A 23,435-nucleotide genomic window follows, 5' to 3' on the forward strand; every position below is an offset into this window, starting at 1 on the left:
AAAAAAATCCCTCTGATCGAGTATCTCATCTTTGTCGCACAAAGGGTTAAAATTGCATTGGTTATTTGCAAATCACCAAATTCAAAGGAGTTTCCAGTCTTGCCGATGGTGGGGAGGTCAGTTATCTTGGACTAGGACCCAGGCAGGTAAAAAATAAAGTAACTTGAGCCTCTAACATTAAAAGGAGGGAAACCCCGCAGAAATGCTACCTTCATACAAGAAAATTCCCGGGGCCCGATGGTGGCGCACCTGGCTGAGCAAACACATTACAGTGTTCAAGGACCCGGATTCAAACCTCCAGTCCCCATGGTCTCCAGCTGCAGAGGGAAGCTTTGCGAGTGGTAAAGCAGTGCGTGGGTCTCTCTCTCTTTTCCTTCCTCCCCCTCAGTTTCTCTCTCTATCCAAATTTTAAAATGTTAAAACCGACTTGTTTTATTAAGAAAAAAAAGCCTCCCTTCAGTCTAAACAAGGATATCTTTAGAATTGGGGGAAAAAAAAAAAGCAGCTATTCAAGTTTTACATAAAGGCTCATACCAGAGGTTGTTAAGATAAATGAAAGCACAAAGCCTTTATTGAATTGCAGATTAGGAATAATAAACCCAATGGTAAGCGTTGGGGGGATAGATGTGTGTAGAAATGCAATTTATAAAAATTTCAAAGCAAACAATCGACATCTTTGAAGAAATCCTCGTTAGCTAATAAAAAGAACTTCCAGGTGTGCAATTCATAGTTTTCAGGACTGGTGCCCAGTAATATGACCTCAGGAAATGTGGAGATTTCATAAATCATTTGTATCAAATCTTTTTTTTTTTTTTCTGGTGCCTCTGCAGCGGTAACTAGACAACACTGGAAAACTTTCAAGATGATTCAAACCTCCAGCACCTCACAGGAGTCCGCATTTCTTAACACGGAAGGCAACGCTAATCAAAGAAGGAAATAAAAAGTTTATTAGAAATTAGCACTGGTTTCACCAAACTTTCTATATACCCATCTATGCACATTCCACTAAAACGCTTGTCCGAGTCATCTTCCCACTCTATATGCAGAAACTATCCTTATCTTGGTCTCATACTAACTTTTACACCACGTGATATAGAGAGGGTTTTTTTTTTTCCCCTTAATACCAGTGAATGGTGTAAAGACTCTGACATTTGTAACAAGCCTTTGCCTGTCTGATTACTTTCCAAAGACTTAGTAGAAAGTGACTCCTGAAACTTTCAATTTATGAACATCAGAGAAAGGGGATATTACAAATCCAATGATGTGTAGGGACGTGACATATGACACATTGTGACCAGGTAGAAAGGCAATGAGGTCATTTAAGGGACAGCTATGAATGGATTGTATAAAATCTGGGTTGAAGCTGAAATTCAAAGAATGCTGATAATCAACCACCTCACTCTTTAAAGGGCACAGCTGACCAGAGTATAGGAGATAAGGACTAAATAAACTTAGCATAAAGTTACTGGCAGAAGCTTATCTAGATCTTTTCTCCACTCCTCACCCACCCCCCACCAGTCAGCTTGTTCTCTATTCCACAATTTGTAACCACAGCATCTTTCAAATTGCATGCTTTAAAAAAAAAAAAAAAAAAGCCCAAGCAGGTGAATTCCTTAACGGACACCTTCCCTGTATTTGGGCTATGCAGCTGCTCCTCTTAAAAAAAAAAAAAAAAAAAAAAGAGGGAGTCGATTGGTAGCACAGTGGGGTAAGCACACGTGGCGTGAAGTATAAGGATCCTGGTTCGAGCCCCCGGCTCCCCACCTTCAGGAGTTGCTTCACAGGTGGTGAAGAAGGTCTGCAGGTCTGTCTTTCTCTCTCCCTCTGTCTTCCCCTCCTTTCTCCATTTCTCTCTGTCCTATCCAACAACAACGACATCAACAATAACTACAATAACAAGAGCAACAAAAAGGAAATTAAAAAAAAGAGCCGAAGTGGCCTGAAACCACAGGACTTAAGTTAAAAGGCAAAAAGAGATGAGGTGCCAATACCAGTAGGCACTTTTCACATGATTCACAAGAGGATACTTGGCATGTCCCTGCTGCCCTGTTCTTCACTGATACCGCTAATATTTCAATCATTTCAGGAAATACCCAAGCTTATGAAGAACAGAAAGGGCTACACTCTTTGCTCTATCTCTCTGATTCACCTCATTCTAACAGACTGTGGACTCAGTTCAGCTCAATTAGGAACATGCTTAAGTAGGAACTTTAAAGGCAAGTCACTTTAAACCAATCAACATCTTACATCCTTAAGTAACTGTTTAATTTGTGGCTATCAAATCAATCAGCAGAACCTATAAGCAATTCTTCTGGTTGATGATTCTGTCGACACTTAATTTTTTTCCATCTGTGTAGCTAATTAATGTAGATGGGGGGGGGAAGGTGCTTAAGGTGTGAAGTCAAAGCAGTTAGTTTGTGAGAAGATGGTTGAAGAAATGGGCTCCTGGGCCACATTTGTGAGCTGCTACCAAAAAAATTGTCTAGAGTAAAATCAGGCTTGTTTCTTATTCTTAGCTCAGTATCAAGTAGCATATTAAGATATGCTCAACATTTGTTCCACCCCTGCAAGTTTGGGCAAAATAGCATGTAGTTGGGAGTCTTCAGGTTTCAAAGCTGAGGCAAGATGGAAGACACCATTTCCAAAGAAATCACAATCATCTTAGTTTAAACCTTAATGCTACACAAACAGTCTTTAAGGATTTCACTAGTTGAACTGTTAATGAGGAAAACTAGTTCAGAGAGTTAACTGTTACACTTAACTTTTCTACACAATTAAGCTTGCCAGAATCATTCACAGAGTACTTTGCTCACAAAACATTTTATGACAATGTTGCTTTCTACTGGTCAGAAGAGTTTAAAGAGGTAGGAGAGCAAGAACAGATGGCTAAGAATAAACTCTTCTGACCATTAATCTTAACATTTATTTATAGCTGCAAAATTGGAATTGTCTTTTTTTAAATATTCTCTTCTGTTGCCCTTATTTTGTTGCTGTAATTATTATTGTTGTTGTTATTGATGTATAGGACAGAGAGAAATGGAGAGAGGAGGGGAAGACAGAGGGGGGAGAGAAAGATAGACACCTGCAGACCTGCTTCACCACTTGTGAAGCGACGCCCCTGCAGGTGGGGAGCCAGGGGCTCGAACCGGGATCCTTACACCGGTCCTTGCACTTTGTACCACCTGCGCTTAACCAGCTGCACTACTGCCTGACTCCCTGGAATTGTCTTTATCAACATTTCATTTGGGAGGGGAATTTAATTGAGTAGTGAGGAAGGGGCTTAGTGGACAGAGCTTTCAAATTGCATGCCTCAAGTGCTGGGCTCCATTTCTAGGACTATGTATGCAGGAGTGGTGCTCTGGCTTCTCTCAATCTCTCATGAAAGTGAAAAAAAAAATTTTTTTTGTTTTTCAGCTTTATTTCCTTATTAGTGAAAAGAGTGGGGGAAGAAAGTGAACCAAAGCATCACTTTGGCACGTGATATTAGGACCTTAAGCTTGACAGTTCAACATCCCATTCACTGTACCATTTCCCAGACCACAATAAATCTTTAAAAATAAACAAAATTAAAAAATGAGATCAACTTCCTATCAGTATTCCCAGTTACTGACTGAAACACTAAGAAATCAACAGTAGACTTGTAACTGAAGGAATCGATGACTTTTTTTACACCATCGATCACTACTATAAAATTGAGAGGATGCAGTCATTGACAATAAAAAGACTAGCAAAATGTGTCAACAATACCTGACGGTGGTGAGAGCGACCTTTACTAACTACATCCTAGTCATGGGTGAGGACTTTGCTATGAGCACATGTCACAAGAGGACCCTGTAGTTTACAGCAGCCTAGTTCTCAACTTCCCCAAACAAGTCCTCCATAGGTCAAGGCAGACACAACTCTCACTTACCATTACAGGGGGAGAGGGATCAAGGGAAGAGAGCTAAGACAGCGGAGGAAAACGACTATTATCCATGCTTTCCCCACTGCCCAGGATTTGCTCTGTGAAGACTTTATCCAGAACACCTGGAGCCAAAGCAAATAATCTAAATATCAGTGAGAGGCTCAGAACACAAGAGAAGGTGAGACATACTCAAAATAGCACACACATGTAAAACGATCAACTGGTGAAGAGTGGAGGGCAGCTGCAGTAAAATCAGCGAAGCAGCTGCTCCAGATCAAAGCTAGGTGAGAGAACCATGGACCACTTCTCCAAGCAGAACAAAGACACCAAAAACCTGGCACCTTCATGGACACCTTAACTCCAGAGGGAGGCTAGGGAGGAGGCATTCCTCTTCATCATCAAAACAGAAGAACCTCTTGAGTTTCATGCTCACCCCTTGGACCCTGTCAGCACCTCTAAAAACCAGTTGTTATTTCTGTGTTCATTGTGAGCACTCTGAAGCACTCTGGGCACTGACCAGGAACATCCATGACCAGCAGAACAATGTCACCACAGTGAGGCGAGGTCTGTGAAGCCCCACGCTACAAGGACTAGCAAAGGAAGGTTATGATTCATGGAAATGGATGGGGAGCAATATTTGAATGGCCCATTTCTGATACAGTCACAACACCTGTATAGTAACCACTGAACCTCAGAGAGAAAAAAAAAAAAAAAGAAAAAAAAGAAAACCGGAGTCAAATACAGAGATGAAATGTACAAAACAAATGAGCAGGCAAACTGAAAAGTTCTTGAAAGTATTTTACTTCAGATTGAAAAATGAACAGCTTCCACACTGCTCATTGCAAGATACACAGTATTCACGAATACAATGCTGGTCATTTGAGGAAATGTACACACCTCAATTTTCTCCATCATGCTTTTCTTTTAGAAAGATACTGTTTACCAAAAAGAAACTTCAGCAGTACAGGAAAAACTATTTTCCCAATAAATTTACGAAAACCTAAGATTCCCAATGGAATCAAGATGATCTTCCCGCTACCACCACCTTAATATAATCACATGCTTATTGGAACACTAATATCCGCACCCTAAGAGTACATTTACTTTCAACAATGAGGGTGATTCTTTAAAACAAAAAACAAACAAACAAACAAACAAAAAACACAAACTTCAGTGTGGTAAATGTAACATGGATCTTTGCAAGTATTAAGTGTCTGAAATAGGCAGCTAATACTGGATTTAATATTAGTTTATAAATAATTGTTCCCTTAGCAGTAAACATAAGACTACACATTCACAACAGTCCTAGAAAATAAATACTGTGATTATGCACAATATGTTATGACAAACTACTTTCAAAAACCAAAAGCTCAACATCTTGATAAAAATTCTGATCAGAATAAAAGGTGACTCTAAAATTTAAAACATTGTCAAAATAACATCACATTTAAAATCTCCCACGGTTTACATGAGTACCGAGTTTCCAGTTTTGGAACACGTTTTTCCGTTGTGAATTAAAATACGAACATATTGAAAAAAATGTTGATTTCAGTGATGACGTAAGTTTTGGTCTTACTTTTGCATTATTTTCTTTATAAAAAGTTGCACTAAGTGTCCATTAATGGTCTGATTGGTCTTCAGTATTTCATAAATGTATATAAAAGAAATTCCTAAAAGTTCAATATACTTTATATGTATATATGTATATATATGCATATATATATATATATATAAAAGAATCTCATCTCAGAAATGGCTGTATTTAACAGAGCCACACACACTGATGCTAAACACAAGAGCTTTCACCTTGAAAGGAAGCATTTTCAGAAATGTCACTTACATTCTATTATATTAAATATCCCAAACTGAGTTCAAAACTCAACATGTGACAAATAAAAGAATTATACATCTCATTTGCACTCAAAGATGACCACAACCAAAATTTACAGTATGATTGAAACAAGCCAATGTTTAAAAAGTTTTAATTAAAGGTAACAATTCCATGAAAGGAGAGGATAAAGAATGGGATGACAAGAAGTATTTGGTCTTAATAAGGCAATACAAAATAGATCCATTATCAAAGACCATTTAATTTTTAAAGATTGACAATACCAAAAGCATAAAGTGGAGTATAAGAAAATAGTTTTTTTTTAAATAAGTATGATTTAATTAAAGCTGTTTACAGTTATTCTCTCCCACAGTAGTTAAGCATGGATTTAAAAAAATAAAAATTAAAATTAAAAAAAGAGTTAAGAGATGAGAAAAACAAGCACACACAGCACACAAGGTTAGAGGAGCCGGCATGCAAAGTCTGTGGAACTTGAGGTTTCCCTGCGACAGGAATGGGACCGGACAAGGGTGGCTTTGTTTTCCCTAGCAGGAAGGGGGGAGGGGTAGAGGAGAGGGAGAAAAAGACTGCAAAAGAAACAAAGTCATGTCATAGCCCACTGCCCAAGACGACAGCACTACAGGAAACAGTTGCAAGTTAATCCTTAGAGATGACTAGAGAGTTTCAGTGTTTACACAAAAGTACATAGTACATTTTTTTTTTACAAAATAAAATAAATGTTATTTGCCACCATAAACCTTTTCTTTAGAGTGGAAAAATTTTTTGCAGCAGGTCACAAGGGTTCTATTAAGTCATTTCAATGCTGAGGAAAACAAATTGGGTAATAGAACTAATCACGTCCCTATATATGGATGTTAAGATGACAATTCAGATTATCTTTTAAACTAATCCTGAGAAAAATCTGTTTACAATTTAAACAGTAATGTTATGTAAAAAGTATTAACAAATCCACTATTACAAATATCGATTTCCTATATGGTCTTCTACATATACACAATAAAATGGTAAATATATGCAAAAATATTAAAAAAAAAAAAAACATGCACAGACCACTTTCCCCTTTAGAATCTGGACTTCCTATAAGATCTTTGTTTTCCTTACCACCCCATCCTCTGAAATCACTTTTTGCTCCTATTGTCCTACCCACACTGAATACTATTTCTCTATAACTCTGCATAAAGCCAATGAGAAATATATTTTACATTCAAGCTTTAAATCTTAAAATGACCCTGTTGTAGCGTATGACTTATCAAATGAGCAGCCTTTTTTCCCTCCCCCTTTCTGTTTTTTTTTTTTTTTTTTTGATTTGTGTTTTTTGTTTGTTTGTTTTTGCAGTTGTCAGTCTTCATGATCCATTCCGTGGCGAGCTGGGAAAAAACGCAGTTGCTAAATCAACGTCTGAACAGTGTCAGGCTCCTGAATGTCTCCCAGGAGTCCCTATCCAACTGTCCTGAGCATGAGATCATTGCACACAGAAGACAGTCCATCGTACCACGCCGACTATCTACAAAGATCTGAGAGGGGGGCGTCCCTCTTGTGTTTCCTCTTTTTGCCATGGTAATACTGATTATTTGATTTGCCTTGATGCTGTTTGTTTGTCATCAAGGAACCATGGCTTGTTTGAGTTGTACCTTGGAAGCCTTTGCTGGAAGAACGAAAGAGCCTTGTTGATCCATGCTGCAGAAAAGGAAAATGGTCAGAAAGATGTCAGTGTTATGAATTCAACAGAGTATCTGCTCAGATCTGACTTGGGAAAGCTTTCAAAAGCTGGGGATATGCTGGCCTGTGGCTGGGAGAAAACATAGGCTGGAACGCACAGGTTCTTAAAGAACCTTAACCGCTAGTCCACTACACAGTAAATAGCAACCCTGGGAGAGCCTGTCAGAGATGTTGGCGTACTGCCAGGTCAGAGGCCACCACAGCAGCCTCTTCTTCCCTGTCATCACCTGGGACTTTGACTGCCATTGTTAGCCAAGTCCACATGGCAAGGTAATATGGCAAACAGGTAAGTGATTCTGTGGCTCAAGTCAGACTCCAATGACTGACACTGACAGTCAATCTCTACTGCCAAGAGACCCTTCCGAGGATCCACACTGTCCTCAGGGTGAGGTGGCCACAGGCTGGAGTGCAGTATGAAACAACTTATTTTCATTCATTCCCCATCAACTGAATTTTCAGCAATTGAAAAACAAAACAGAGCAGCTCTATGACCAACTTATGGCAAAGCTTGTGCTTGACTGACTGTGACTAGATTATTGCAACAAAGACCACCAGATACTGAACAGTAAAATCCAGCATCTCTGGAGATTGGGTGGCAGGAACTGTGTGGAGTTGTACCCCTCCTATCCTACGGTTTTGTTAATGTCTCCTTTCTGTAAAAAAAAAAAAAAAAAAAAAAAAAAACACAACTCTCTCTCTCTTTCTCTTTTTAGCCAGAATGCTGCTCAGCTTAGGCTCGTGGTAGTGCAGGGAGACTGAACCAGGGAATTTGGAGCCTCAGGTTTGAATTTTTTTTTTTTTTTTTTTTGGTATAACCATTATACAAGTCTCTTCCATCCCTGAATAGTGAAATATAAAGAGGGACACATTATTCCCAGATAAGCAAAAATAAGATTGCCATGAGGTCAAACGAAAATTTCATGTAAGCTTGCTACAACTGAAATCTTTTTTTATAATTAAATGCTGAATCTGTAATGGGGTGGACTGACTGAGACACCATCTATGGTCCAATCACTAGATTCACACAGAGGCCTGCCATAAGGGTGTCTCAGATTACCTCAGGACATTGTGTCACAAGAAACACTACTATAATCTGAAGCCTCTTAATAATGACAACAGAGAGTCGGGCAGTAGTGCAGCGGGTTAAGCACACATGCTGCAAAGAGCAAGGACCAACATAAGGATCCCTGGTCGAGTCCCCGGCTCCCCACCTGTAGGGGATTCACTTCACAGGTGGTGAAGCAGATCTGCAGGTGTCTATCTTTGTCTCCCCCTCCTCTCTCCATTTCTCTCTGTCCTAACAAAGATGACATCAATAACAACAATAGCTACAACAATAAAAAAAAATGACAACAAAAAGATTTGCTTAAGCTAGAGTTTTCTTTAAACCTATGGGGTGTGTATAGATACATATGCACATGCAAACATGTGCATGCGTTCTTATATATCCGTTGCTACATTCATATTATTCACAGGTAAGAAATCTATTGTGTATTGAATATTTACAATTAGAAATACCAGTTCCACACACCTGAGGTTTGTTGGAGCTATTGGGGGTGTTAGTGGTTTGGGTGCTCTGCACTTTCCCAACTGCCTGAGAAGACTCCAAGGACACTTCTTGTGACCCCACTCGGTTCCCAGTCGATGGACGGCAGAGCAGCTGTTTTGGGGTTTTGCACGGCGTCGCATCAGAGTCCTGACACAAGTCACACGAATTATGAAGTGACACATTAGCAACTCAGATATTCAAAGCTGAGAGAGAAAAACAACTTCCACTTCTGGACTAAATTTAAACATCTGGGAGTAAAAGGCACCCTAAGGAATTGCTGAGATTGACAGCTTAAGTTTTCACTCAAAAACTTAAAAATGGCTTATTTTATCAGAGGGCTTCTGTTCCCTGCTAAATCCACTACCCACACCTGGCCATGTTAATCAGCCTTGAAGGAGCTCATGGAAATCCAAGCTGATTTGTGATTTTATTTACAGAGAGTGAACCCTGGCACAGTGGAAGGCGCATGGTGAAGAGTGGGGAATCCCAGCCCCCCAAGCTTAATATCATCAGTCAAACATGAAACGATTAGTTTAAGAGGCTCCAATTCAGAGAATGTGCGCTAATAAATCAGTGGCCCCTTCAGCCAAACACACCACATGAATATGGATGTCCCAGAGACAGTGGGCTGAGCCTGTTTCTGGCTGTAGGGGGCGTGACTCTACCTGCTCCCTTGGGTCTACCATTCACCCCCAACTACACCCAGTGTCTCTGAGTCACAGGCTGTCAGCCCCCAATGCTCCCTATGCAGGACTTCTCTGCTGCTGCCCCCCATGTGCGTGAGTGACATCTATCAATAGTTCAGCACTCTGTCCTCCATAGTTCTGCTCTAGGAAGCAAAAGCAATAAATAATTTTTTTTTTTAAAAGTGTGTCCTTCCCAAGTTTAGATTACATTTTGTGTCATCTAAGTAATGTAAGTCCTAGTTCAGTGATGGCTATGTCCAATTTAGACCTCAAGTTAGAATGCACAGAACTTTCTCAGTCCTACTGAGGAAAGCTTAACAACTGGTAACTGACACAAAAGCTCCACCAGGATAGAGAGAAAGTAAATTAAGGGTCCCTAGGGGGTTGAGGAGAGAGGCACTGTTAAAGAGTTCAAACACATTATTCTAAGTAGGAAAAGACTTACCCAAAATAATGCATACTATAATATGAAATTCTGATAGGCAAGACTAACCTATAATATCAGGAAGTCCTAACAGTAGTGACCTCTGAGGGCAAGAAGGGGATTTGCTAAAATGCATCACCCATCCAGGGTAATGATACTATTCAGCACTTTACTAAAGTTTTTGGTTACATGTATATCTGCATTTGTTAAATCATAAGTAAAGTGCAACTTATATATATTTCTTTCTATGCCAAGTTTATAGCAAAAGAGAAAAACTTGTGGTTTCTTCACCTCTCCTCCCACTGTGTCATTTTATCTTGTTCTATCTGAAAAATTCTGCTTGAGTAGAGAAACCCCACAGACGACAAACAAACTAGCTAAATACTGAACTATGTTAATGATGAGTGCACTACAATATTTTGGGGGAATTTGTTTAGAAAAGTATCAAAGCATAAGGTAAATCCATGGCAGAGGAATGGACTGATGGTTAGAAGTAACCATCAGTACATTAAGAAGTAAAATGCTGATGGGAGAATACATGGCTGGCATATATGGTCACTCACAAAAACTCTTTCAGTTTTGACATATGCTTAAAATTTTTAGTACAATTTTGTCTCACAATGTTGATTTAAAAAACATAATTATGAAAGTCATTAAATTTCCTATTAATAGGTCAACAGTATGGGTCAACCTGCTAATGCCCATGACCACCAGAGAAGCAATTACAGAAGCCAAAACTCCCACGTTCTGCACCCCATAAAGAATTTGGTCCACATTCCCAGAGGGCAAGAACTGTTAGGGAAAGATAACTAGAGGGCTCTGAACCCCAAAGTGATCAGGATCTTGGGAGGTGGAACAATTGGAAGTAGTAAGAGGTATAGGTGTGACTTAGAAAAGAAGAGAAGGCAGGACCATAGGAAAAAAATTGACAAAATTTTATATGTGAACAAAGATAGATAGTTATAGAAGTAATGTCAACCCATATCTGTCATCTTGGGAGAATGACTGCAGTTTCCAATGGATGTGGAACTCTGCTGGTGGGAAAGGTGGGGAATTATATCCATTGCCTTATAATTTTGTAAATCAATATTAAATCACTAACAACAACAACAACAAAAATTCATGTGACTAGATTTGAAAATGAGTCATCCCTTGGCCCTCTAGACAAAACTAAACCCAAAATCAAAGCCTGTAAGTATGCAGACCTGGAAAAGCCATGGTTATACTTACGACATCGCTAGAGCTGGACTGTGTAGCAGAAGAGGAAGACACTGGACCTGATGAAGAGTTTGAAGAGTGTTTACTAAGAGATTCCGAAGTTTTACTTCTACATTTTCCAAGAGCTTCATTTTCTTCAGATAGATTATTATTACATTTATCTAACTGCTGAGTATCTACTATCAAGGTAACACCATTTCCTGAAAGAGTGGCAAGAGATTGGAAAACGTTTCTTCCCGTTAAATACACACAACACAGAAAAGCCTCTAATACCAGGGCAATCAAGGAGAAGCTCTTACCATTGCAGGAAGGCTCCGGCCTGTTCTGCAAACCCCACTGCTTTGAGATCCAATCTCTGTACGTGGCAACTTCATCTGTTACTCTAATTATTCTACCTAATATGCTGCATGTGTATAAAAGGGGGAAAGGAAAAAGAAAAAAAAAGAGGAGGGGGTACATTAATGTGAAGAAGATAAGAAGCCACAGCCAATTCTGACACAATGGGTTAGTCTCAGTGAAGTCTCTTACCTCTCTGTTTCGTTGTTGGGATAGTACTTTGCTATTGGTGACACAGCATGACTCAAAACAACATAAGCATAGTCAAAGGCCTGCTTCACTTGCATGGCCCCATAGGAACTCCTTCCAACATCATTCCCTTCAAGAGAAACATAGCATTAAAACAGTCAGCATGGCAATTGCTTAATATGTTCCTACGTTAATTGTTAATATGCTTAATATGAATTATATGTTCCTGGACTCTTTTCCAAGAGAATTGTACTCAGAATCTTGTATCTACACAAGACCACATGCTCTGGACACGGGGCTCATTTAATACAAGTACCTTTTTTTTTTTTTTTTTTTTTTTGCCTCCAGGATTATTGCTGGGGCTTGGTGCCTGCACTATGAATCCACTGCTCCTGGAGGCTATTTTCCCCATTTTTTTGTTGCCCTTGTTGTTATTGTTGTGGCTGGATAGGACAGAGAGAAATGGACAGAGATGGGGAAGAGAGAGGGGGGAAAGGACAGACACCTGCAGACTTGCTTCACATCCGTGAAGTGAACCCCCTGAAGGTGGGGAGCCAGGGGCTCGAACCAGGATCCTTATGGTGGTCCTTGTGCTTCGCTCCATGTGCACTTAACCCACTGTGCTACTGGCCTGGCCCCCTATAAGTACCTTCTTACAGCATACAAACCACCCAATTCTGCTCCTACACAGGCTGCTCCCATGCACACACACAATTATTCCCTCCTAAGAGCTAAACTCAGTTAAGTGAAAGTTGGAGCCCACCACATGGTTAGTTTCCCCACTTTGGGTTATTTTCCATTCAGATAGGCAAAAGGAGAGACAGTGGAAGAGCTTCTTCCAGTATCACACTGACCACACACAGTACCACACATGTGGTAGCAGGGCTCAAACCTGGGCTGTGCGTGCACCCTTATCTGGTAAGCTATCTCTCCAGAACTACCTATGTCCTTTTTATTTTATAATAGTTTTTATTGGATAAAGACAAAGAGAAATTGAGAGGGGAGGGGAATATAGAGAGGGAAAGAGACAGAGAGACACCTACAGCCTTATTCCACCACTCATGAAGCTTTCCTCCTGCAGATCAGAAATACCTATTTTCTAAAGCTTCTATGCTCTAAAACTCCCACCGTAAATTATGAGCTCTGGAAGAAAAAACCATCTTTGTGCTCTTTAAGCTGAGTAGATTCCTATTTACTACTTCATCAAATGAATAAGCACATAAAATTATTAATATTTACATGTTAATATAGGTCTAAAGGGAGCTTCTATATAACTGTCTCTTAACTCCCTTGGGCCCTTACTTATGTTCTCTTTCTTCCTTTCATCATTACAGGAGATTCACTGCTCTAGGGTGTTTTTTTAATTTGTTTGTTTTTCTTTTCTTTTTTTTTTAAATATTATTTATTTATTCCCTTTTGTTGCCTTTGTTGTTATTATTGTTGTCATTGTTGTTGGATAGGACAGAGAGAAATGGAGAGAGGAGAGGAAGACAGAGAGGGGGAGAGAAAGACAGACACCTGCAGACCTGCTTCACCGCCTGTGAAGAGACTCCCCTGCAGGTGGGGAGCCGGGGGCTCGAACCGGGATCCTCACGCCGGTCCTTGTGCTTGGTGCCACCTGCGCTTAACCCGCTGCGCCACCGCCCGGCTCCCTGTTTTTCTTTTGCCCCCAGATACATAGATAAACAGAGGCAGAAAGAGAGACAAAGAAGGGGGGATCACATTACCTAAGTTTCCTCCAGTGCCATGAGGCCTGGGCTTGAACCTGATTTGCATACATGGTCCGCACTTACTTTCCAAGTTAACATATTAAAGCAAGTGACTAAAATCACTTTCACTAAAGTCTGACAGTGGATAATCTAAATATTTTATAACTACATCAGGAAAAAAAAATTGCTGCCCAGCAAAACTAGGTTACAAGCAAGTAAGTAGAACTCCATAAAAGCATGGAAGGAATTTATTTTCTGTTTCAAGTCAGCATGAAGCTGAACAAAGCACAGACAGGTTGCAAAATTAAAGAGGAATGGAAATTAAAAAGGAAAATAAACTTGTCTCTTTTAACCCTTTGCTCCTAGGCTCAGAGATGTATTTCAGTGCTCACAGCCTTTAAGGATTCAAAAGCATCCCATTAAGGCCTGGCAACTGGTTGGGATTCTAGGCAATAGGACCTGAGAAAAATGGCTGCTGCCCTGGAGAGGTACACAAGCCCACCTAAACACAGTTAACATCCATTCTGCTTTGCCTAATGGATTATACTCCCATTTTCTAAGTATGTATGTTTTTCTTGTATGTGTGTTTGTTTACTCTGGTATCTTAGTTTGTACAGTATTTTGATTAAAAAACAAAGACTTCAAGTGGCCAGGCGGTGGTGCACCTGGTTGAGCACATACATTACAGTGTGCAAGGACCCAGGTTCAAGCCCCTGGTCCCACTGCAGGGGGAAAACTTCACAAAGGATGAAGCAGGGCTGCAGGTTTCTCTGTCTTCCTACCTATCTCCTCTCCTCACTCAATTCTTCTCTGTCTCTATACAATAATAAATAAAATTAAATTTAAAAAAACAATGACTACAATCAAAAGTATGTCCTTAATTTTTCACTTGGAAGGGATTTAAAGTACAAAATGGTGGCTGACATTGTCTTTTCTTTGAGTGCCCACAAATTTACCTAATATCAATACCTGGTTGTAAAGGATCTTCAATATAAAGCATTGATGGCCTGTAACCATCTAGCATATTTTTCTGTACTTCATCTTTGGCCACATATGAACCACCATCCTTTATCCGGATGCCAGTCTTTAAATAATTGAAGTGTCGCCCATATAATTCAAAAAATTCTATTAAGAGAACACCATAGTTTGTATTGGGGATGCAAGCATCTTCCCTGGGATGTAACTAAAAACAGAAGGAAAAAGAGAGAGAGATTATATTGGATCTTGAGTTACCAAGGTGGGGATAATAAATGACATCCTGACTTCTACATATGATGCAGCATTTGCTTCTACTCTACAATTTGAAGGATGGTGTAATAGGCTGTATTACAGCTATAAACACTTTAAAGGCCTGGATGAGGAACAGTGGGGGCCATACATAAGGCTGCACTATACGGCTGCCTCAAGAGGGTGGCAGGGCTGGCTTGGCCCCACACAGCAGGGAGAAGTCACTCTGCTTCACAGAAGCAGAGCCAGCAGGAGCCTACATTGTACCGAGTAAATACAATGGCAACAGTAAGGCTTCTAACTCAGCTCACAAAGATAGCAGGCCTCAGTTCTTGCTAAACTTACAAGATTAATTGCTTAGCACACATTTTTGACCTCTGTTCAACTATTTACACTACAGAAACCATGCCATACCTTTGCATGTTAAGATTTATAGTGAAGTCTCACAAATACAAAACCATGTGGAGGTTAAGGATGATTTTTTTATAAGAATTTCCAGGCAAAAAAAATTTTTTTTTCCTAAAAATTTTAAAATACTTATTTGTGGGAAGGGGAGATAGCATAATAGTTATGCAAAGAAATTCTCAGGCCCGAGGCTCCAAAATCCCAGGTTCAATCCCCTATACTACCATAAGCCAGAGCAGAGCAGTGTGCTGGTGAAAATTAAATACTTACTTGCTAAATTATAAAAAGATACCCAGCTCAAATGAAAACATAATAAAGAAAGCATTCCGATTACAACTTGATTCATTTCTTTCTGAAACAATTTCCTAATTAAAAACAACAACAAAAAAACCCAAGAAATACTAGTACATGATGTCACCATGTGACTTACCTGAAGGAAACTGACTGCCATTAAAAAAAGGCTATAAGAACCAATTCCACCTGTAAATACTTCATTAAGGTCCCTCTGCAATAAGAACTGTTTCAATACTAAAACCAAGTATGGCAATACAGGATATTTCTGGAAAAGAGTAAAATTATATTTTCAGTGATTTATATTATCAATAATAGCTGTAAGCATTATTGTAAGCAGTCTAAGCGGGTCCTTACACTACAAACTTTGAGAGATATGCAATGCAGCAAACTTGTCATTTTAAGATAAAACTGAAGAGAAACCAGTTATAAATCAGGTTTCTCTTCTCACACTGAAAACCTAAAAATGGGACAGAGGGTAAGAAAGCATAATGGTTATGCAAAGAGACTCCCACACCTGAGGCTCCGAAGTCCCAGGTTCAATCCCTAGCACCACCATGAGCCAGAGCTGAGCCGTACTCTGGTTAAAAAAAATTAAAAAAAAAAAAAACCAAAAAACTAAAAATATGTAAATTATAATAGTGCCCAAGTGCTCACTATGGGGCAGGAACCATAGAAATATTCATTTTGTACATTCAGCTATCCATTCATAAATAACTAAAGAAATAGCTTGGGACAAGGTTTTGCAACTTAAAGCACTAAACCAGTGGGACTTTTTTTTTTTTTAATTATTTATTCCTTTTGTTGCCCTTGTTGTTTCATTATTGTAGTTATTATTATTGTTGTTACTGATGTTGCTGTTGTTGGGTAGGACAGAGAGAAGTGAAGAGAGGAGGCGAAGACAGAGGGGGAGAGAAAGACAGACACCTGCAGACCTGCTTCACCGCCTGTGAAGTGCCCCCCCCCCCCCCCCCCCGCAGATGGGGAGCCAGGGGCTTGAACCAGGATCCTTACACTGGTACTTGCACTTTGCGCCATGTGTACTTAACCTGCTGTGCTATCACCTGACTCCCATCCAGTGGGACTTTTAAGGAAGCAGTTCATTTGTGTTTATTTTTAAATATTTTTATTTATTTATTATTGGATAGAGAGGGAAGGGGAGAGACAGAGAGGGAGAGAGACAGAGAGACCCGCAGCCCTGCTTTACCACTCGTCAAGCTTTTCCCCTCCAAGTGGGGACCAAGGCCTTGAACCTGGGTCCTCGCACACTGTAATCTGTGTGCTCAACCAGGTGTGTCACTGCCTGGCCCCCATTTTTTTTTTTTCTAATGAGTGAACTTCTCACACCTCACTCAATGCTACTTTATGAGAAATGGCTCATGCAATGCAATGCATTTAGACTTTTTAGCCAACGTCATGCATAGTATTTTACTTTACAAAGAAAAAGAGACATAACTGGGCAGCTTAGCCAGCACTTCTGAACCTTGTTTCATCATCTGCAATATGGGAATAGTCTGTCAAATGGGAATAATTGGGCTGTTCTAAGAACTAAATGAAGGGTGTCTGGCAGTAGTGCAGTAGGTTGAGCACACGTGGTGCAAAGTGCAAGGACCGACTCAAAGATCCCGGTTCGAGCCCCCGGCTCCCCACCTGCAGGGGGTCGCTTCACAAGCAGTGAAGCAGGTCTGCAGGTGTCTTTCTCTCCCCCAGTCTTCCCCTCCTCTCTCCATTTCTCTCTGTCCTATCCAGCAACAAAGACATCAATAACAACAACAATAATAACTACAACAATAAAACAACAAGAGCAACAAAAGGGAATAAATGAATAAAAATAATCATTTAAAAAAAAGAAAGAACTAAATGAATTGAGCCGTGCAGAGTACATAGTAATATGCCTAGCATGTAGTTATGTGGCTGCTGTTATCCGCTTCAGCAATGTCATTAGAATCTTTATGGTTTTCCACAGGACTGGCTAGTGGGTCTGGGTCACCTGGTAGAATACACTCATCACCATGTTCAGGGACTTGGGTGATAGCACCCAGCCATTTTTTTCCCCTTTAACTGCCACCAGGGTTACCGATGGGGCTCAGAGTTAGCACTATGAATCCACTGCTCCCAATGGCCTTTTTTTTTTTTTTTTTTTTTTGTGCTGAGTTAGGGCTGCTTGTATGCTCAGTTTCACTAATCAGAGGCCAGCTTGTTTCATGGAAATAGACAGACAGACATCAGAGCACTGGAGCTTCTCCCAGCGCTGGGCTACTCTCCTGTGGAACTGGGACTTGAGCACAGCAAAGAACACACCCTACCAGGGAGTTCTCTCCAGCCCTAGAAAAAAATCATAAAAGCAAATGCCTAAAGGTAGCAGAATTACATGTGGCTTCTACTTCCTTCTTCATACTTTCCTCTGTTTTCTAGAGATGTCGCAATGAACACATATATAATGCTCCCATGAAATAAAGTTTATATGTTTACAAATCATGACAAAGTAAGCAAGCAAAGAAAGAAGTATTTTTAAGCATTATGATTGAAAACAGCAACAGATTTAGTCTCTTTAAAGAACAATAAGCCAGAGGTTGGGAGAAAGCTCATGGAATAGAGCAGTCATATTGTCGCCATCGTTTTTGGGGTTGTCACTGCTCTGGGTCACCACATGGGAGCACAGTGAACACTGCCTGTGCTGGGTCCAGAGATGCTACGTAAAGCGGGGCTGTGACGTCTACACTCTGTTTGCCAAACAGCAAAGAACACAAAGGTAGGCCCAGATGCTGCTCACAGCAGTATCCAGCCTATGTAGAAGGCCCTGGGTTCATTACCTGGCACTACATTTAAAAAAGGAGGAGGAGGGGGAGGATGGGGAAGGAAAAGAAAAGGAAGGGGATTTTACAGAGACATTTTGTCTATCTGCCTACACCTTTGGACATAAAAATTTTTACTTCCAGCAATATTTCCCCCAAACAATTGCAAGTGACAGATGTGTGCGTGGAAAGCACCTTTGGTAAAGCTCCTGGCAACAACACTGGGAAAGGCACTGCTCAAAGCATGTGGCGGCCTGACTGCTGTGTAGTCAATAAAAGAGTAAAAGGAGCCTGCATGAATTCAAATAAATACATACGATAAAACACCCTCCAAAAATACAATTTTTTAAAGAAGACAAGTATATGGGCCAGGAGCTAGCTCAACTAGCAGAATATACACTTTATGAAGAAGGAACCTGAGTCAAGCCCCAGTACCACATGAGAGCTCCACAGCATTAGAAGAAGCTCCACAGATGGGGGTGGGTAGGGTGGGATAGTAATGGAATGTCATCTTATCTAAAACAAATAAGTACATGACCATGTGTTGAATACCACAAGGTCACAAGTTTGATCCCTGGCACTGCATATGTCAAACCAGATAGGTACTCTGCCTCTCTCTCTCTCTTTTTTCTTTTGCCTCCAGGGTTATGGCTGGGGCTCGGTGCCAGCATTACGAATCCACTGCTCTTGGAGGCCATTTTTCCCACTTTTGTTGCCCTTGTTGTTGTTGTTGTTGTTGTTATTGTCACTGTTGCCACTGGTGTAGTTGTTGGATAGGACAGAGAGAAATGGAGAGAGGAGGGGAAGACAGAGAGGGGGAGAGAAAGATAGACACCTGCAGACCTGCTTCACCGCCTCTGAACTGACCCCCCTGCAAGTGGGGAGTCGCCAGCTCAAACCAGGATCCTTATGCTGGTCCTTGCGCTTGGTGTCATGTGCACTTAAACTATCTTAAGGGAATACATAGCACTAAAAAAAGCAAAAAAAACTGACTTTGCAGCCCAGCAGACGGCGCGATGATGTAGCACAGGACTTGCAAGCATGAGGCGCAGCACCACATGGGCCAGAGCACATTAGTCTCTGTCTCCTTATGAGAAAGAATCCATAGAATAGAATTTTCAAACATTTGCTTAACCCTTAATTCTTTCTTTAAATAACTATACATTGTAATCTTACAACCTTCTAACTCCCTAATCACAAGTAAAAAATGAAAATTGCACATAAAATGTTTAGCAAAGTCTGTTAGACCCACCACCACCACAGAGACCCCCAAAACTCCATTTCTCCAAGTTCCACTGAGAAAAGACTGTAAAATGTCTAACCTTGGTAAAATCTTTGATGAGGTCAGCTGCTCTCACACCATTCTGTACATTAAAGCTGATATCAACTTTCACTTCAGTAAAAGAATCTGTTAATTTAATAATAGGTACCTAGAAAGAGAAGAAAAATTTTGAAACACTTTAATCAAATCAGACAAGGAAATTGGGGGAAGGTGGTGACTAGTTTGAAGTGCAGGCCTCCTTCTACCTCAGTGTGTTTACTTTCTAGACAGTTCATGTCGCATATTTTGCTTTTAACTAAAGCATACAGCTTATTTCTGACATTCTTATTAGCTAAAAAAATTGGAATTTTTCAGCTAACATAAACTGTTCTCAATATTTTTTCCAACCAGGTGTAAAATCAATAATTATGAATGTCACATTCCAAACTGTGTCTAATAAGAAAATGGTTATTTTCTTTTTTTTAAATATATTTTTATATTTATTTATTCCCTTTTGTTGCCCTTGTTGTTTTATTGTTGTAGTTATTATTGTTGTCATTGTTGTTGGATAGGACAGAGAGAAATGGAGAGGGGAGGGGGAAGACAGAGAGAGGGAGAGAAAGATAGACACCTGCAGACCTGTTTCACTGCTTGTGAAGCGACACCCCTGCAGGTGGGGAGCCAGGGCTTGAACCGGGATCCTTATGCGGGTCCTTGTGCTTAGCGCCACCTGCGCTTAACCCGCTGCACTACAGCCCGACTCCCGAAAATGGTTATTTTCTTAAGTCACATCAAATCACCCACTGGCATTATTGGTTAGTTTTCTAAATAACATCCTTCATCCCACCAAAAAAAAAAAAAAAAAAAATCATCGTAAGATCTCAAATATATATGACATGTCAGGAATTCTTCATCACCATCCCCCTCTCCCCCCCCCCAAAAAAAACATGTGCTGTAAGAGATGGTACAGTGGCCAAAGTGTTGGGCCACCAAGCATGAGTTCCTGAGATCAATACCTGGCAGTGCATATACCAGAGTGAGGCTTTGCTTCTCTCTTCTTTTTTTTTTTGTTTTATTATTATTATTTATTTATTTATTTATTTTTTGCTTCTCTCTTCTTTTCTGTTAATAAAAATAAATTAATCTTATATTCTCTCCTCTTACCCTCTATTTGTATGATGTATTAGAAAAACTCAGGGGGTCGGGCAGTAGTGCACCGGGTTAAGTGGCAATAGTACAAAGTGCAAGGACCCACGGAACGATCCCGGCTCAAGCCCCCAACCCAGCTTCCCACCTGCAGGGGGGCCACTTCACAAGCGCTGAAGATGGCCTGCCAAGTATCTTTCTCTCTCCCTATCTTTCCCTTCTCTCTTAATTTCTCTCTGTCCTACTCAATAAAGAAAAAAAAAAAAAGGGAAAAAAAATGGAAAAAAATCCAAGAGCAGTAGATTCATACCAATCCCCAGCAGTAACCCTGGAGGAAAAACAAAAAACAAAACAAACAAACAAAGCCCTCAGACCAGGAAATTCTACATGCAGAACTGGGTTTTGAAGTTAAAAGTTTTTTTTTTTAAATATTTTATTTATTTATGAGAAAGATAGTAGGAGAGAGAAAGAACTAGACACCACTGTGGCACATGTGCTCCCGGGGATTGAACTCAGGACGTCATGCTTAAGAATCCAAAGTTTTATCATTTTGCCACCTCCCGGACCACTGAAGTTAAATGTTTTTTTTTTTTTTTTTTTTAATTTTTTTCTTTATATTTATTTATTCCCTTTTGTTGCCCTTGTTGTTTTATTGTTATAGTTATTATTGTTGTTATTGATGTCGTCATTGTTGGATAGGACAGAGAGAAATGGAGAGAGGAGGGGAAGACAGAGAGGGGGAGAGAAAGACAGACACCTGCAGACCTGCTTCACCGCCTATGAAGCGACTCCCCTTGCAGGTGGGGAGCCAGGGGCTCGAACTGGGATCCTTACTAGTCCCTGCGCTTTGCGCCACCTGCGCTTAACCCGCTGTGCTACCACCTGACTCCCGTTAAATGTTTTTTTAAAACCAATAATACAATTTTTTTTTCTAAGAAAACCTAATAAACAAAATTTCGAATCACAAAAAAAGAGATATATTTAGTTCTATAATGAACATCCATAAAGATTTTCAGTGACTATTCCAGGTATAGTGAAAATGTGTTTTATTTACTAAACTTCAATTTCTATCTTTCAATAATGTGAAGTAAAATTAAATAGAACAGTAATATGCTCAAAGCAAGTAAAATTGCTAGCCATCTATATTTGAGTATAAAAATTTTCTGTTAAAAGCAAGCAGACTAAGTCTGAGCCTCAGGAGAACTATGGTGGTTATCTCTGGGAGGTGGCAGGGTGAAGATACAGAATTCTGGTGGTGGGTCTTACAATCTTGTAACCTACTATTAATTACAAATAAAAAATGAATAAAATAAGTTTTTCTATTAAAATCTCTCCTGTGAATACTGTACGTGATATTACTAAATATTATTATTTTTTAAATATTTTTATTTATTCATTAATGAGAAATGATAGGAGAGAGAGAAAGAACCAGACATCACTCTGGTACGTGTGTTGCCCGGGATTGAACTCAGGACCTTATGCTTGAGAGTCTAGTGCTTTAGCCACTGAGCCACCTCCCGGACCACAGATATTATTATTTTTTAATATTTATTTTCTTTTGTTGCCCTTTTTTATTGTTGTTGTTATTGATGTTGTTGTTAGGACAGAGAGAAACGGAGAGAGGAGGGGAAGACAGAGAGGGGGAAAGAAAGACAGATACCTGCAGACCTGCTTCACCACTTGTGAGGAGACTCCCTGCAGGTGGAGAGCCTGGGGCTTGAATCAGGATCCTTATGCCGGTCCTTGCACTTCGCACCATGTGCACTTAACCTGCTGTGCTACTGCCCGACTCCCTAAATATTATTTTTAAACAAGTGCATGACTAGAAAAAGTTCATTTTTTTATAAGGAAAAAAGTTTCTGTACAAGTACTGTGATCATTAACATAAAGAAAGCTTCCTCCAGTGTGGTGGGGGCCAGGTTTGAACCCAGGTTGTATGCAGGACAAGGCAAGTGCACTTGCCCACCTCCCACACCTACTAAGACTGAGCAAGTCTCACGCAAACCTAACTAGAGTTATAAGATGAAATACTGAAGAACTTACAGTTGCTTTGTCTAGAACTTTCACCGAATCCTCATCTGCAACTTTATGCTTCCGAAGAGCTTCTTCCAGGGTCCAGAGGGGAAGGTTCTCCCACTTCCCAAACACCACAAGGTCAATGTCACTGAGCACAGAGAACAAATGTCAAAGCTGAGGTGCCAAGAGATCACGTTTGAATATTCATTCAAGCTCACAGGCTTCAAATTAGGGTATTAAGCCTATTTCTCACCCAGCCCAATGTAGGTGACTCTCTTACTAGAATCAAAGTGGAAGCTGGCTGTTTGGTTTTTTTGTTTTGTTTTGTTTTTTTAATATTTATTTATTTTTCCTTTTGTTGCCCGTGTCTTATTGTTGTAGTTGTTGTTATTGATGTTGTCGTTGTTAGAAAGGACAGAGAGAAATAGAGAGAGGAGGAGAAGACAGAGAGGGGGAGAAAAAGATAGACGCCTGTAAACCTGCTTCACCACCTGTGAAGCGACTCCCCTTGCAGGTGGGGAGCTGGGGGCTCGAACTGGGATCCTTATGCCGGTCCTTGTGCTTTGATGCCCTTGTTATTGTTATTATTGTTGTTGTTGGGTAGGACAGAGAAATTAAGAGGAGAGAGGAAGACAGAGGGAGAGAGAAAGACACCTGCAGACCTGCTTCACTGCTTGTGAAGCAACCCCCCTGCAGATGGGGAGCCACCGG

General features: G+C 40.2%; 1 protein-coding gene across 4 annotated transcripts in view; it reads right to left on the reverse strand.

Moving 5' to 3' along the window:
• Positions 1 to 540: 540 nt before the first annotated feature.
• Positions 541 to 23,435, reverse strand: part of TENT4B (terminal nucleotidyltransferase 4B) — a 77,350-nt gene continuing 54,455 nt past the window's right edge. For 2 of the 4 annotated variants that reach the window (XM_060185585.1, XM_007538432.2), the window contains 9 exons: positions 22,752 to 22,872; positions 19,624 to 19,731; positions 15,646 to 15,774; positions 14,553 to 14,766; positions 11,878 to 12,004; positions 11,649 to 11,752; positions 11,362 to 11,549; positions 9,004 to 9,168; positions 4,683 to 7,430 (listed from right to left, as the gene is read on the reverse strand). In XM_060185585.1, the coding sequence (XP_060041568.1) occupies positions 7,254 to 7,430; positions 9,004 to 9,168; positions 11,362 to 11,549; positions 11,649 to 11,752; positions 11,878 to 12,004; positions 14,553 to 14,766; positions 15,646 to 15,774; positions 19,624 to 19,731; positions 22,752 to 22,872 (1,333 nt within the window). In that variant the 3' untranslated portion in view covers positions 4,683 to 7,253. Of the gene's footprint in view, positions 921 to 4,682; positions 7,431 to 9,003; positions 9,169 to 11,361; positions 11,550 to 11,648; positions 11,753 to 11,877; positions 12,005 to 14,552; positions 14,767 to 15,645; positions 15,775 to 19,623; positions 19,732 to 22,751; positions 22,873 to 23,435 lie in introns of those variants that run through there. The other 2 variants (XM_060185583.1, XM_060185584.1) reach the window with 2 other exon arrangements.

The sequence above is a fragment of the Erinaceus europaeus genome, chromosome 2 (assembly GCF_950295315.1).
Source record: "Erinaceus europaeus chromosome 2, mEriEur2.1, whole genome shotgun sequence".
Classification (NCBI taxonomy): domain Eukaryota; kingdom Metazoa; phylum Chordata; class Mammalia; order Eulipotyphla; family Erinaceidae; genus Erinaceus; species Erinaceus europaeus.